General features: G+C 52.3%; 1 protein-coding gene across 4 annotated transcripts in view; it reads right to left on the reverse strand.

Annotated features, from left to right (window-relative positions):
- Positions 1 to 1,443: 1,443 nt before the first annotated feature.
- Positions 1,444 to 16,620, reverse strand: part of LOC149350234 (Krueppel-like factor 6) — a 356,738-nt gene continuing 341,561 nt past the window's right edge. For all 4 annotated transcript variants that reach the window (XM_089579217.1, XM_089579218.1, XM_089579216.1 and 1 more), the window contains 2 exons: positions 9,792 to 10,419; positions 1,444 to 5,935 (listed from right to left, as the gene is read on the reverse strand). In XM_089579217.1, coding sequence (XP_089435343.1) covers positions 5,760 to 5,935; positions 9,792 to 10,419 — 804 coding nt within the window. In that variant the 3' untranslated portion in view covers positions 1,444 to 5,759. The remainder of the gene's footprint in view (positions 5,936 to 9,791; positions 10,420 to 16,620) is intronic.

Here is a 16,620-nt window from a genome sequence, read left to right on the forward strand (position 1 = left end):
TGGACCCGGCAGCGGCTGCTTCGTCTAGGGCGAACACTAATGCTAACGCATACTCTGCCACACCAACCGGATGGATCACATATAATTTTTAGTTTCTTGTTTTACCTACAGTTCCTCGCTTTGGTGTCAGCGTTTTCGCATGGAGCACGTTATTGCGGCTCTGTCACAGAAGTAGCGGCAGCCTGTAAATTACTTTTCTTTGTATAAAACTGATGCGTCCGCGTTTCTTTGTTTGTGTGTCCATGTAGCCTGTATGGGTCTCGGGAAGAGAACGAATACATGCACGCTGTTTCATTTAGTTAGACAACCCCCTCGCATTGCGCAAGCGGAGACGTGCGCGCTACTTGTTTTGTGCATCTCTTACGTTTTCCCGGCTCAAGGTTGCCCCGATACTGCCGAAGTCTTGAGCTGACCATTAGCAGGAAAGAAGTGGCGGGCGTACCTGACTCCCTTTTTGGTTGTGTTTTATTTTTTTGTTGTTCCAAGGTCACCGAATCCAGAGTCGAAGCCTAGGGCTTCTTTTTAGTTGTCCGTTAATTTTTCCTGCTCCAAGACGGCGGCCATGCAGTGTCAAAGTGTAGGTGCCTACGTGCTCTTGTTGCGCTTTTTGTTGTTTGCTTTTTCGACACCGACTCTGTGGCGCCGCGAGTGCCTCGCCCGCTAGCGCCCGAGGACTTTAAAAGGGGGCCGTATGGGCACGAACTTCAGTCCGCTCGTCGGTGGAGACGCTGCCGCCGCAACCGCATCCCCGAAACCGCAAGCTGCTCTGGAAGGACGTTGCCTTCGGGGGCCACACTGACTGCGTGTTTGTGGATGGACTGCAGCCGCGCTCCCCGGTTGACTGTATGCTTGCTCCCCTTCTGTACTTTTATCGACTGTAGCTAATTGGATTCTCACTTGTGTTCTGACCTGTGTAGACATATTCAATGTATAACTTAATTCAGTGTATTTAATGCTATGTGTTTCCCGCCATTATTTCGTAGGATGCACATTAGGCGTCTGTGAAAGCTGTCGTATTCTTCAATCAAAACTATAAACGTTGTTTTGTTGTTGTTACCTCTTAACACGCCTCGGTCTCATTCACTACGTTTGCCTACCGGCTACGCCGGGCATCAAACGGCCATCCCCTCATTGTCAGGACTCGTTGATGACGTTGCGTAGTCACCGAACCCGTGACAGGCTCTAGCTTGGCGCTTTGTGGCGGCAGTTTGCGCTACCTGAGCATAGTGCATGCTCCTGCTCGACGGCACAAGAGAAAGCAGTACACGACACTATGTCGCCGCAAAGGCGCAACGGGTTTCGGGTTGAAGCCATGTGCGACGGTGGCTGAATGACCGTCTGAGCGCGACACTCGCATGACAGCCGCCAGACACACGCACACACACGCACGCACATTCGCACGCAGCAACGCAAGTGCGGCAAGGAGAAGAGACACAAAAACGCTCAGAGACACACCTGCGATGTCGTGGGTTTATTTCTCTTTTATAAAAAGCTTTCTAAGCGTCCAGTCTCACCTCGTTTGGATTATATAAATGCTCTAAGCGTCCTAGGACTGTCTGCAAGGTTCTGTTTCCCCGTGCCCGTCCTCTTTTTTGTCTTTTTTTTTTCTCCTTAACCTGGCAAAGAGTTTGGTCCGCGAAAAATCTACCACATCCCAGATGTTTTTTTCCGCCCGAGTGTTCCAGAGTCGTGCAGGCCAAACGCGCTGGACAACGAACGCCCTTCTGCTCTTTTTTTTTTGTTTTCTTTCCTCGTCTTCCTTCGTCGCGGTTTGTGGTGCGCCGTCCACACAGCAGTGTTTGGCGGAGACACAACCGCGCACGCACGATCACTGGTGAGTTGAAGCAGCTCGAAAGCGACGATGCGGAGACAACAAAAAAAAAACAATGGCAATGTATCAATGACATGCGATAAACAAACAGCAGCCGCTAATGACACAACGCGCGCGCGCAATGTACTCGAGAGGAACAGAGAACACTCTTAAATGGTAAACAAGCAGAATGATAGTTGGAATTGCGTTGTAAAACGTAAGAAAACAACATGACGATTACACGCAGGAAACATTGCTTCACACTCTTTGTATCCAACACTCGACTCTCAAAACATGGCACTTTTTTTCAAGTATGCGACGGGATGGGTGTAGTGAATAGAACTCCTCTTAAATCATACTTCCTTCCCCTTAAGGCTCTCCTGTCCGTTTTGAGCTTCGACATTGCAAACCATGAATAACGCTCTGTTTCGAGACAGCTCTAGGAAATAGCAATGTAGACCGGTTTAAGTAGGATTTGGGCAGAAGCAAACACAGCCTTTTTTTGTTGATTTTTTTCTATAGCTTTTTGGTTCCAATACAGCTGGACGAATTTACATATATATATCTTTCTCTCTGTACACACACAAAAAAGCATATTTTGTGACGGGACTAGAGCAGTATGATTATGCGCGGTGCACTGCGGTTAATAGTCTGTCGTGTCAGTCTTGTCGTATTTGGGTTATGAATGATGCACTGTTTCTTTTTTTTTTCTTTCAATGAATCGAAAGACTAGCACGAAAAATGTTTCCATTATAATGCCATTTGGTTTTGGTCATTTTCAACTGTAAGCCGCTCACCGTTCGGTTCGTTGGCCCAGTCATAAATTGCAGTGGGATGCTTCGTGCTTGTTCAGAGACAAGTCGATCAATATCATCACCTTTGGTTGACTTTGTTTTGAACCGATTGCGTGTGATGCGTGCGCAAAGTCGCACTTTACATAAAATTCTGCTTTCGTTTGTAACGCTCAATCATACATAGCTGTCTTATCCAATCCCAGTCGCGGCATGCGACACTGAGGAACGCGGTACACGAGTTACTAACCAATGATTTCATACTTTTTTTTTCTTTTTGAAAACAGGAAAATTGATGCCCTTTCTAGAACAGGCGCCTCAGTTATATATATACAGTTCAAATTTCCTGGATATTCATTTTGTTTTTCTTCTTCACGTTGCACGTGCGGGCAGTGCCGATTCATCAAAGTGTACAGTAAAGAAAAAAAAAACTAAGTGGTGGGGGGGGAGGGGGTTAACAATCGCGAAAGCAATAGTAAATTCTCTACATATACAAGCTCTGTCTCATGCACAACGTACGCGACATAAAAACTGCATTTCAACAACAAGACAATGTATTACTCAAGAAATAGGATATGAAGGTCACATAAAACTGGGAAGGGACTGCGCTGACAGGCGATATCAAAATATATGCGATACTCAAAACACCAGAAAAGAAGACAAAGGAAAATGAACAGAAACAACAACAGATGGTAAAAACTAAGTTTCTCATATACACGGCGTATTTGACCGCTCGATACACGACACAGTGCTCCGTCGCCTCTGCGGTGGGAAATGGTTCACAATCGCATCCGCAGAATCCATAAGTGTTAAAGAGAGAAAGCGAAAAAAAAAAAAAACTAAAGTAAGCTGTGAACGCCATACACGCATGCGCACGAGAACACGTATTGAATAGAAAGAACGCGAGAATGAGACACATAAATGTACACAGTCGCGTGGCTTGGCTGCCGACCGTTCTGGAGTAGCGACCTCCTCTGAACAGGAGACGCTTCTGCTGGCACAAACGGCTCCGCAAACCATCACACTTCGGCAGGCAGTGTTAGCGCCTTTGAACAAAGTGAAAAAAAAAAAATGTCAAAAATTTGTCGAAAACCACTGGAAGCTCGAACAGCGTCCGCATTGATTTTTTTTTTAGATTTTTTTTCCTACTTTAGACTCGTTCAAGAAGACTCATGTTCATTACGAAAGTTTATGAATGCACCATGATTTGCCTACAATAATGACTTCTTTCCAGCTTAACGTAAGCAATGAAAGGAGAGGAGAAATATGCTCAATTAGAGTGACCAATCAGACAGTAACTGGAGCGAAATTTAACGGCGCTTTAGAAGGCAAGATTACTCAGTACAGTAACAAACAACATATGAAATGGAGAGAAAGAGAATGCATGTTTGTATGTCGTGTGTGTGTGTGAAAAGGGGTTCAAGGGGGCGGGGAACAGTTTAGCGAGGAAAAAACGAACACCAGTATGTAATGCATGCATGCACACGCACACGCACATCCACAAGCGAGACGGTTCGAGTCAGTCTTTCAGAACGCGAAGCAGCATTGTCCACACGCTCCGCGTCGTCGGCGGTGGTGAGAAGTCGATGGTGACGGGGAAGCCGGGTTGGTGGGAGAGGGGCCTCCTCCTCCTCTTCCTCTTCCTCGAGGCGTCCGGTCGCGGCCGTCGAACGTCTCTGCGCGATTCACAGCGCGTAGGGCCGCGACGGGGCCTTCCTTTTCCGGGGGTGGCAGGGGAATCGGGGAGAAGGGATTGAGGGAGGAAGGGCGTGCTCTAATAGGGGGTCTCCTCCCGCTCGAAGCTCCTGCGTTCCCTGCACGCACACACTGTCGAAAGCCTCCCCGTTCGCCTCCGTGCGAGCCTCAGCAACGACGCGCTCGCCTCTGGTCGCAAGTGGGAAAAGCGCTCCCCTGTTGCTTTCCCTTGTTTCCTTTTTCTTTCCGAAACATCCTGACAGATCCGCTGAGGAGGCCAAGCTTTTTGCCGCTGCCTGTCCGAGGAAAGATCGGGCCGAGGAGGAACCAGACAAGAGAGCGCGGCGCGCAAGTCTTTGGTGTAGCCGTTCGGACGCGGCAAGGAATTGCGTTCCGTTTTGGCAAGCGACAGCACCGCCGTTCCAACCGTACGTATTCGGGTGGGAATCAAAAAATAGTGAACCTTCGCCCTTTTGCGGTGGCTTATCTTTTGGAGTGAGAAAGCCTGCACGCTCCACGCGGAGATGAGACGCACACGTGACCCTCGAGGCGCTCCGAGATGGGACATCGTGCGACGCGATGGCATGGGGCGCTCGATCAGGCCCCAGTAGCCGAAGACGGCGTGAACGGAAGTCGCTCGTGCCGCCCCGTTTAGAGCGCGCTTTGTTAGAACTAGCGTACTCGATGAAGAAATAAATAAAGGATGATTGGAACTGCAGAAATAGAAAAAATGCAAATGACCCGAAGCTTTCCTTTCCTTTTGTCTCTCTTATCCTGCTGCTTCTTTTGGAGATGCCACGAATTTCCGATCTGCAGCGGCATGCCCGTTTTGGTCATTTTGAGAAAGGTGCTTCGAGTTAAGACTGAAGCGGTCAAAGATTTAAAATGGCCGTTTGACGCGAACAGCTAGCGAAAGGCGTTAAGCGTTTGTGAGACGCTAGAACAACTGCGCAAAATGCTCGTTAAGGGCGTTAGCTGGCAGCCGCTGCTGCAAGCGCATCGGAGGCCTTGTTATCCAAAGGACAAACGTCGTCCTTCCAATTTTTTTTTCGTTTTTTTTTTTATGATTTACTTGCATGCTTATTCAATGGCAGCGTGTACCGACGCAGACGTTCCGCGCATCATCGTCTGGGTCGGGCTCTAGAGCCGCCGGCATTCGCAACGCGAGCCGAGGAGATAAGATGAAAAAAAAAAAAAAAGAAAACCGGGAAATCGCAGGAGCAAACTCCAATTTTCACGCGCAGATCGTTCTCCTTGCGAGGCCGAATCCGAACGGCTCGATTACCGCGCGGGGCTGAAGCGGTTTCGGGGGAGGGTGCGCTCGCGCCACGGTGGTGCCGACAGAGATGACGAGAAAGAAGGGGTGGCTGAGAAAGGGGCAGGTGGTGTTCCGACGAGGCGCTCCGCACGGCGGGCCCGGGTCGTGCTCGCTGCTGCTGATGCCGCCGCTTGCCGCGGGCCGCTCACTGGTGGCGCTTCATGTGCAGGGCCAGGTGGTCCGAACGCGAGAAGCACCGGTCGCAGTGGTTGCACTTGAACGGCTTGGAGCCCGTGTGCTTCCGGTAGTGCCGCGTCAGCTCGTCCGAGCGGGCGAAGCGCCACTCGCAGCCCTCCCACGAGCACTTGTACGGCTTCTCGCCTGCAACGAGACAAGGGGCTTCGCTGGGATGGCTTCGGGGGAGTGGTGGCCCAGCATCTGCCGGCGCGCCACCAATACAACACCACACTGTAAACGCATGCATATTATCGGGCCGGATTAGGACGCAAGCTCCGCCGACGAACACAAGCCAATCATTCTCATTTTCGGACACAGCGAGTAACTACCATGATGAACCGTACGCACCCCTGTAACGCAGCACACTCGATGAATAGTGCATACACGTAATTTGCCTCCGGTTCCGATCCGGTAGCACGTAGGCGCAAGCGTGCGCATAAACGGGTGGACCGAGGAGAGGTCGCCAAGCGAGAGCCGCGGAGCCACTCCGTCTAGCTTCTCGCAGGCGTTCTCGCTCATACCGAAGAAGGTCCAGTTCGCGCTTCCAAGATAAGGCACAGTTTCTTGGCGTGCATTACAGCAATACTGAGGCGTAGTCGATGGCCGCCCACTACAGTTCGCTGCTGTGAGCTGCGCTCTACCTATCTGAGGCCAGACAATTGTTTCTGTACGGCGAGAATTTGGATTTTGCGCACGATGCAACTTGAGATAGCTTTTCTCAAGCCTGCTCCATTCCTCCTGCCTACCTTTTGCGACTCAGAAACACTCGGATGTCTTCTGAAGTATACTTTATATGAGTTCATAGCTGCTACAGTCGGACCGGTAACAGGAATCCAGGATGCTACGGAATATAAAGTGTCACTGTATGCCTGCATGACACTATCACGATATAGATTTACTGATCCAGTTTCCGCAGCGCAGCACTTAAAACGCACATTAAGAAAAAAAAACAAATAAACAACCTTCCTTTTGCCATACAAGGACAACTGCACAACACCGTGCTCGAATACAGCGTAGAAGCCATTCCCAGTTTCTTAAAAAAAAAAAAAAAAAAAGAGCGCAAGATCGTATAAGTGGAAAGCTGGTGCATCTATATTTAATCGAATTGGCGGTTCGGTCTCAGCAACCATTGATTTCCGCTCCAATTTCGCTTTGCTTCAGCATCGCACAGCGACCGGTCTCACGCAGCCGTCCTCTTTCTTCACTGTGGCGGCCCCGAAAAGCTTCCCAATTTGTAGCGAGCACTCAGCAAGCTTCCCCCACCATAACGACGTGAGATCGACGCAATCCGTAAAAGCGACCGTAACCCGGAATGGAGGAGAGCGACCGCCTCAAATGGAATCTCAACACATCGCGAATAAGCTGTAGAAGGCGAAGCTACACAAAATGGAAACAGGTCAGATAAGGGCGCGGCAGCAGGGAGACTGCGTGTGGAGCAACGAGCCATACTGCGAGACGAAAGATGCGCTAACAATGGGAACCAATTCGGACAAGTTGCAAGTGCTGTACAGTCTTCACGTGAACGGGGCCTCCCTGGCTGTGAGTTTGACAGTGCACGCGTCGAACCTCGTGCGAGATGGGGCACAGAGCAACTCGGAAAGAATTCTTGAAACCGTGTGGCTAATATCGAGTGGTTGACTGAACAGACGCAGTGAGGTTTAGGAACCGTGCATGCCTGAAGTCAGGCTCAGACGAACGCCTGATTAAGCGATTGCATGGTCGAAGTTGCCGACAGTGCATCGTAAGTAAACGTGAAGCCAAGTGCCCGCCGAACTGTTTAACAATCTGATAACTAAGCGACATGCGTTTCATGCGCACGGTCGAAGCAGTTAATTGGACTGTCGCACTCGCGAACGACTACAATGACTACTGCGGGCGAGAAGCAGCAGATTCAGAGTGGTTTGAAATGCTCAGCATGGGACCTCCTACGGCGGCTTATAGTTTGTCGTTGCGCGCGGTGCTCTCGCAGCCGAGTTAGCTAATTGGTGCATTTTGGCGTCGCTTTGCACTGGCATTGTCACTGGAGGGCGAGGTATATCTTTGAGGCACATCTTTTCTCTCTCCCCGCTCCCGCACACAGCTTCGAGTATCACAGCGTGTGTCATGGGAATTAAGCGCACGAGGTGGCCCTCACAATATGCGGACTAAGTTCGTTCGAGTAAAGAGGCCTTTGTTAATACGATTACAGCAGGAAGTCCCGGTTAGCCTTGAGCAGAAGAATGGAGCGTCCCCCCCGCCGCGATGAATGGAACTTGGCGGAAGAAAGCAAAGCGCTCACCAGGAGTGCGGACACGGCGCGCCTGGTGCATGCGCGAGCGCCGGCCAGGCACCAAGGGGGGGAGCGGAGGCCGAAGACGGTGGCCGTGAAGGGCCGCCCGCGCTGGATGCGCCTGATTTCGTGTTGACAATGCTATCAGAAGACTCAAAAAGGGCGGCGAAGAAAGAGCAGCCGTTGTGCGAAGGACGGGGGCACCGCGCTAATTAAAAAGGCCCATCGGCCAAACAAGGAGCCGCTGGGCACAATGGGCGCGGCTGCAATTGACTGGCAGCGTAGATTTCTAATTGGAGCGGCGCCCCCGAGAAGCAAGGCGGCAGAAAATTAGCGTCCATCTTGGGCCATGGCGTCCCCAGCGGCCAGAAATGGGGCAGCCCGCGAAGAGGCAAATTCTTGGCCGCCAGCAGTGTGCGTGAGGCCCTTTGCACAGCCCGGCGGCCGGTATGGCTCCTTAATTGCTCGCTGCGTGCCCAGAAATCCTCGAAGACAATTTAGACTCCTCTCGCCTTTTCCTTCCCGCGACGGGACGTGTCCTTTTATTTTCGTGCTCGCGGAAATAGTCCTGGCCAGAAGCCGTCTGCCTTTCCTTTTCTTTTTCTCCTCAAACAGGCGCGCAAAGCGTCGATCGATTGCTTTTCACGCTGTTTTGGCACCGCTGCGCCTTCACGTCGTTTGGGGATAATTATTATCTACTTTTCCTTTTTTCCTTCCCAGCTGCTCTCCGCTGTGCCCCCCACACATCCTCCCGCAATCCGGCGGCACCCTTTTCATTTTTTTTGTCCCCTCATTCTCTTAGTCGCTCTGCAAAGGCTCTGGTATTTAATTCAATTCGAACGTGAAAATTTTATATGAAGGATGAAAAAAGGAAAAGCAAGAACAGCGAAAAAAACAACGCCACCGCTGTGCTGGCGGGGCTCGACGAGAGAACGCAGGCTGCAGTCGACCGCACACTGCAGTGCGATGCAAGCGGGCGCGCCGAGAGGCCCTCAGCCAAAGTAGCCGGAAGTTGCATCATGCATAACTTTAGCAAAAACGCGAAAAAAAAAAAAAGGCTTGGGGACTTAAGTGCGCACTCTTTCGCAGAAGTGCTTGAAAAATGCCCCGCAAGGTCGCACGTAAATACCGCTGACCGTTCCACGAAAAGGAGGTGACATTAGCTATCTTGCACAATTATTTAATCAACGTCGTTACTATAAAGCAGCGCAGTCTCGTTTGTGGAAAACTTGCAAACTGACGGGAAATGAGATTTGTCCACTGGTGGTAACGTAGCCTGCAACTAGTTAGTGCCTGAGCATTGTGTGAATAATTATGCACAGGCACCGCGCCGTTGGTCACTGAACAGTGCGCGCTTCAGGGCCTGGGGATACAATTCAAGAACGCAACAGCTTTTCCCCGCAAAAGGATCCCCATCCAAAACCAATGGCGTCGGCCGATTCTCGTGACCCTGCTAGTGTGACAAAGCAGGCAGTGGTAGATGAAAGCTGGTAATCCCTTCCCTTTACGGTCGGGGACAGACCACCATCTTCATTGTGGTGCCGCTCCCTGCATTGTCACGCCAACAGGCTCATGAGAATCGGCCGACGCCATTGGCTGGAGGGGGACCTTTTGGCGGGGAAAAGCCGCTGCGTTCTTGAGTTGCTCCGGCCATCTTGGAACGTCGCAGCCCTCAGTGGGAGTCTTCAAGCCCACGGACACGCGGTGCGAGAGAGCAAGCCGGTGACTCACCCGTGTGCGTCCGCTGGTGGGCCTTGAGGTGTGACGACTTGGTGTAGACCTTTTTGCAGCCGTTGAACTGGCAGCGGTGGATGCGGCGCTTGCTCGAGTCCACGTCGAAGCGGCGGCCACCGCGGGCCGCGTGGTTGAAGTGGGCCTGCTTGGCGGCTGCCGCTCCTGCCGTGAGCAGCGGCGCGGCGGCAGCGGCGGCGGCGTTACCGCTGGGCTCGGCGGCGTGGCGGCGTCCCCCGCGGGGCCTTGCCGCCTCGGGCGACGAGGGCGGCGTGAGGGCGGCGCGCTGCACCAGGCTGAAGGGCTGCTCCGGCTGGGCCTTGGCCGAGCCGTCGCTCTCCCAGGAGAGCGCGCTCGAGGCCGAGCTCTCGCTCGCGTTGTCCATGGCGCCGGCACCGAAGTCCAGGTCGTCCGACAGTCGGTCGCCCTCGGCCTCGCTCGAGTCGCCCAGGTCGCTGCTGCCAATCCCGGAGTCGGCCAGCAGCATCTTGGCGTCGGCCGGGCTGCTGCACTCGTCCCACAGCCGCGAGGCCTCTTCCGTTGACGAGGAAAGCTCGCGGCCCGAGCAGCGCTTGGAGGCCGCGCCCCGGGGCTCGTCCTTCAGGTATCGGTCCATCTCCCAGATGGTCTGCGCATCGCAAACGAACACAGGGGGTGCTTAGTGTGCGGCTGCAAGGCGCACGTGCGGACAGCGTGGACACTAGCTACAGCCACGCGACCACATGAAGAACAGTACTACTGCTATCGCAAAAAGAACGCGCAAACACAATACGAAATCACCGTTACATAGCAACGGACATCAAATGCAATCCCCTTGCATCTTCTGCAACTCTTTCTCTGCAGCATTTCACCCAAAGCGAAAAAAACGTCTGAAATGGTTCGGAAAACTTATTTCCTAGAACACGGGCTCACAATAGAAAGGTATATTTACATTCATGTCAAGCACAAACAAGAACAACAATTATGCTGTACGGTACAAAACAACAAAATGGTATGACCAGCAAACAAAAGTAGCAACAAAGGAGTGAAAAAAGTACGTATAATACGGAGGAACAGCGAGTCAGAAAAGAGATACAAGTGCCCCCCTCCTCGTCGTCCATACTAAAGGCTCGCCATGTGTGGTTAACGGTATAGGCACAAAACTTAGGCCGCTGAAGCAACCCAGCAAGATCTCCGAGCGACCACCCAGGTTAAGCTTGGCCGACGAAAAGAGCCGCCTCGTAAATCTTGCAAGCCGCTCTCGAAGCGCCCACGCGACGCCGAGTCACCGCCGAAGAAGAGCAGCGGGGTTCGAAGAAGCCGGGGGGCCGCAAGCAACGCCGAGCACGCCAACGCGGGCCGACGCGTGTTCTCCAGAGAGGGCCGAGTTCTGATCAATATGCATCTGATTCGCGGAAGTTCCAGGTGCGGCCTGTGATGGAGGTTCGCGCATCACGGGCTGTTGCTCTGTAACGTGACTGCGACGATTACTGTTCGATGCTTGTACCGCTTGCATTTTGCTAACGAAGACAACTATACGTGCTTCTGGGTGCGATGGCAGGGTTGTTGTTGTTTTTTAGCGAAGAATAAAACTGATCGTCTGCAGCTGTCGCACTGTGTTCTTAAAAGTGAGAGGTTACGGCAGCGCTTAGTACACGTCAGCAGACTTAGCTTTGGCGCAAGCCGCTCATGTCCCAAAATTCAACACCATAAGTCAATTCAACCATTGCATTTGAATCATGTCTTGTTTTCTCGCAGAGAGATAGAGTATGTGTGTGTGTACGTGTGCGTGCGTGCACGCGCGCGCAAAGTGCATAAAAAAAGTAAACTATGAGAAGGTGCGTCATCTCTTTTTAAGCCAGCAACTCGTTCACTGCAACAATCTTCAATCATCTCTTCAAAACAAACATCTGACTCTTGACAAAATGCTAAAGCCCTTCTGAATCATTCCAATCAGGCGAGAACATTACAGCCTTGATTGCAAACAGAAGAAAATAAATAAAAACAAGACAGGAAACTCAAATAGTCATTGGTTCTCAGTCAGTCCCGAGAAAGAACGTCCATTCCCGTACAGCGCAGGGTGACCGGTTCTCACCTCTAAGCAAGCTGTTGACCGGAGTAGAATAAACCGCGTCGGTAGCCATGACGACGATGAGGCGCGAGTACAATGCGAGTCGCGAGTTGTTCGGCTGTATTCTTCCGAACAATCGCCGTAATCAATGGCAACAAGCACAGCAGCTCAGCTAATCGATCCCAGGTGGCGCCGCTCTGGGTGCCTGACGTCACGTGAGTCGATGCTCGCCACTTACTGTGCCCACAAGAAGCCGCTCCGCGTACTGGCACAGCCATAGATCGTGCTCTTCCTACTCGGGAGCCAGACGTAAGGGAAGAGGTGCTGAGCGAAACGTTAACTACACGTGCTAGAAAGAAGGTATAAAGAGGTCTCCGGTTTTAAAACAGCGTTTCCTATATGTGTTACATCTGTTAATCCAATGGGAACCCGCTGTAAGATGCACTTACCGTGCCATCTCTACGTTGCGCAGGGCACTGAAGGGTAATTATGCTGAAGGGTTTTAAAACGAATCAGAATACCTCGCAGCTGCTTCCGAGTTCGTTTGCTGCAAACATGTTCTTCCTTTCTCCTGAAATCTGCACATATAGGCACCTGACCCCCTATAAACTTTCTAAACACCTTCCAGAAATTAGCGGCAATGAGTACACCGCAAATACGCCTCGGCGGATGAGTCATGGGCGGTACGCGCAAACAGGAAGTGGAGACACGAAGCCCGTTTGTTATAACTGCATCCCGCCGCCATTACCGCTTGTTTCTTTTCTTTCTTTTTTTTTCAGCTGTCTAACGACGCCTGCCTAAAGCCAATAACAGGCATCAGCCCTTTGAATAGCAAGGCGACAGCACGCGGAGAGCGCGCCTTTCCTATCCACTTCGGCAGCCGAGGTATGCATGGCGTCGAGGAGCTTTTTTCACCTCGTTTATAGAAGCCAAAATAAGGGCTGCGACAGTTCACCTTTCCGTTGTTTCTCACTTCACAGAACGATCCCGTTTTTCGGAACTGGCATGTTAGCGCTTCCGGAACAATAATATATCGATTTGTGTTGCCTTTCCGACTGCTGTCTTTGTCCTTTTAAGAGGGGAGCGTCACGCATCGACGGCGAATATTTATGGCACGATATTGAGCGGAAATTACCTTCCACGTCGTCCGCCGACTCTCGGCATGGGCCGCGGACAAAAGTATAGACAGCAGCACATATATGGCCTACACGGAAAGTGAATTCAGCACGCTCTCCAAAGTTCGCATGGCTCCATTTCATTAGCCTGGCCCGCCGTTCTTGCCCGGCGGAGAAAGACGTGAAGGGAACCGATTTAGAAACGCTCGCATGCACAGATTGCACGTGGGGGAATACATTTGCAGCCGTGTCGTCTGCGGAGCGAAAAATACAAATCGAGTACCTTTAGTCACGCCCGTAATTGCGTACCCAGCCTCCTTCCTTCTATCCGCTCTCTACTCGCCCGGAAATACATACAAAATATATACCAAGTTCGTGAACTAATAGGGGGAAAAAAGTACCACCAAAGGAAATTAACAACCTTTAAACAGGCCTTTAAACGCGCTTTGGAGCACTTTGGAGATTAAAATATCGTTTTAACCTTGCTGTGTACTGTTCCGCTTTTGCTGAACGCATAGGTTTTACTTTTGCTTATTTTCTGTACGTTCAGAAAAAAAAAAAAAAACTGTCTCCACTTGTACAAGTAATCTTGTACAAACTTGTACAAGTTTTCTTTTTCTTTTTTTTTCTTGGGGGGGGGGGGGGGGGCAGGGAGAATCCGTGCCTCGTCGTTATATAGCCCCGACTATTTTTACTCGCAGACGCTGAAGTAAACATTTCTACTGCCGCGACCGCAGCCACTGATTCACTCTTGGAAAGCGCATTTACCGGTAAACCACTGCTAACCCACTCGTGTCCCAGTTATCGCCGCAGTGAACAAATACTAACTGGAGCGCTTACGCCTTGGCGCAAAGCGAGCAGGGCGCCAGAGCCGTCATCGGCGGGAGACTTATCGTTTCGTAGGCACGCGCAGCGCCCACAATTGGAGCATGCCGCCAAATTAGAGCGATCAATAGCCCCGTCCGAGGCGAGTGATGCGGTGGTAATCAGCTTTACTGCCAGGAGAGGCCGCGGGAACGACGGCGGCAGTTCGTCTGCGTGGCGTGGCGAGCGTCGGGCGAGCTCGCGCTGCTCGCATGCGCGCGGTCCCTTTGCATGGCGCCCGGGCAATAAAGCGGGTCCCCAGACGGCGGCGCCCCTCTCCCGCATGCACGGCACGACCGTCCGCTCAGCGCCGCCAGAAGTTTCCCCAAACAAACCAGCCGAGTTAATCAACCGGACCACTTTTTGCTAGTCCGTCTTCACTTCCGCGGTCTCCGCAGTTGTACTCTGTCCACGCAGAGTGGATCCAGACGGCGGGCGCGCTGATTGTAGTATTCAAGCGACCAGCGGAGCAAACATTTAGTGGGTGACCATCAGTGATCCCTTGCGGCGGTTAAGACCGGAGATCTACGCGCGGCGCCCCACATGCCCTGCGAGGAGCACTCTCGCTCTTATCCCTTCGAGTCCCTGCGCGACTGAAGCGATGAGCAGAACAAGGAACAGTCGGCGGCGCGGCCGGCCTTCTTCTCGAGCGGACAAATCCCCTCCGAGTGCTCAAAACGTTGCACAGTGTAGACAGCGGGCACACGCTCACTGCCGCGACATTTCCCTCGGCATCGATCGAGTCGCCTATAAGCATATCTTTACGACCTCGCGGCGTCACGGCTCCGCCGGGTCCATGCAGACGCTAACAGGGACCATCAAGTGGGCCCATCAATTGGGCAACAAGAAGGCCGCACACTCTGGTTGGAGGGCGCCAAATGGCCGCCCCGGCGGCCAGTGGCGCTCCAGTGCGGGAAACAAGGGATCAGCCCCCGCGGGCTCCAACCTGAGGAATTACGGGGCTCAAGTGTAACGACGTAAATGGGGCATTTGGGACCCGTAATGCCGCCCCCTTCCCGTCCCGAGAATTAGGCCCGAGGCAGAGTCGCCTCGGCGGCGCCTCCCGGGGAATGCACGTCTGTTGCCATGGCAACAATTAAGGTAGGCCACAGTGGCCTCAGCGGCGCATGTAGAATGGCGCCCATAAACGAACGGGTGCCGAGTTGTCGGCCATCATTTGGAAACGCAGCGGCGATGGTGAAACCTGCGTGCGTGACGGACGCAATATGCGCGGATATATATAAGGTTCCACGCTGGCGCCTTCTGTATACGTGCGGGGGGCCAGAGAGCGGCCGTTGTGGTCGCCTGTGCGTCTAGAGACGAGCCGCGTTTTAGCAGTAATGAGATTGCTTTTTGTTCACTTCAACGAAAGCGCTCTCGCAAAGAAACCACTCCTGCGAGCGCGGAAATAATAGCAGAACAAACGCAGTGCACGTCCCCTGCGTGTATGCACTCCCTACACCACAGATAACTATGACGTCGTGAAGTCAACAAAACCCCAGCAAGCAGCGAGGGAACCAAATCCGATATATATTCGGCAGCAAAAATTTCCCGACAAACCTGAAAATTGGAAAATAAACAAGAAGCGCTCGATCAAAAGACAATGCATGAAGAAAACTAATTAGACAGCTAGAAATGAATAAACAGAACAATAGATAAACATTCTGCGCCAAACGTTAACTATTACGCCCTACGCGGCGCTTATTCTCATGTGCGCCATCCTTTCTTCATTTTTTTTTTTGCGTTTGTGTGTTAGCAAACAAGTAAGCGCGGACTGCACAGCTACCGAAATAAACAGAACCGCACGTTCTACTCGGGCTGCCGCGAAGTGAGCTAAAATTAGTCGAGCGAAGTTGTCGACACACTGGGGTAATCTACGTGCTTCAAATGGGATGCGGCTCTAACTTCGCGGCACCAAGTTCCACGACTTGGAAGAGGAAAACTAATTACGAGTTCCACTATGGCGGCGAAGCCGGGTAAAAGAAAGAATGCAAGTGGAAGGAAGCAAGATGGGAAAACCAGCAGCGCAGGGGCCACGAAGAAAATGAGCGGGGCAGGATGTGATCAGGGAAAGAAGAAAAAAAAGCGACAGAAAGGCCAAAACAGCCTCGATTTCTCCTAATCCCAGGGGGAGCCGGGAGGTAGCCTGTGACCGCAAATATTCCGCGCGTGCACTGCCCTCACAGACTTGGCCGAGCAGTCGTTCACCCAGTTGAGAGAAGACGGCGGCGGAAGAGGGAGGAGGGGGGTCAGCTAAATTATTTTCCAGTAGGCAATCGCTTTTGCGCGGACGCCCTTAAAAATGGCGCACAATTTTCCCGCCTACTCCTCCCGCGGTGGTGTCCCGGAGGAAATCCCGCCCGGAGCGGCGGTCTTGCAGTGCTGCAAACGAGCATTAAGCACGGCACTCCGCTCTCGAGCCGCCGTGCGCTTTGGTTCGCGGCTGTGCCGGCGAAAGGAAGGCGCCGCTAATGGCGCGTCCGTCTACCGGAGCTTTTAACCCCGGCGTCAGCCTTTCCTTTTCATACTGCGCTCGCATCACCGGTCATTAATTGGAGATGACGCATGCGAAAATTGTTTTTCAGCCGGCAATCACGCCACCGACGCAATTAAAACTGGCTCTAACTGCCCTTCAGCGCCATTACGAGCGAAGGGATCGTTTCCATATTCCCCCTCCCCCATCTCCCATTTTTTCCCTTAACTTTTTTTATCCCTTGTACTCCACCGCTCTGGGGACAGACGCGACGACGCGGGAAATCGTCCCGATTGGACCGCACCTCACGGTCACGTGTCGCGCCCC

Source organism: Amblyomma mixtum, chromosome 3 (assembly GCF_055824585.1).
Source record: "Amblyomma mixtum isolate Tamu chromosome 3, ASM5582458v1, whole genome shotgun sequence".
NCBI lineage: Eukaryota > Metazoa > Arthropoda > Arachnida > Ixodida > Ixodidae > Amblyomma > Amblyomma mixtum.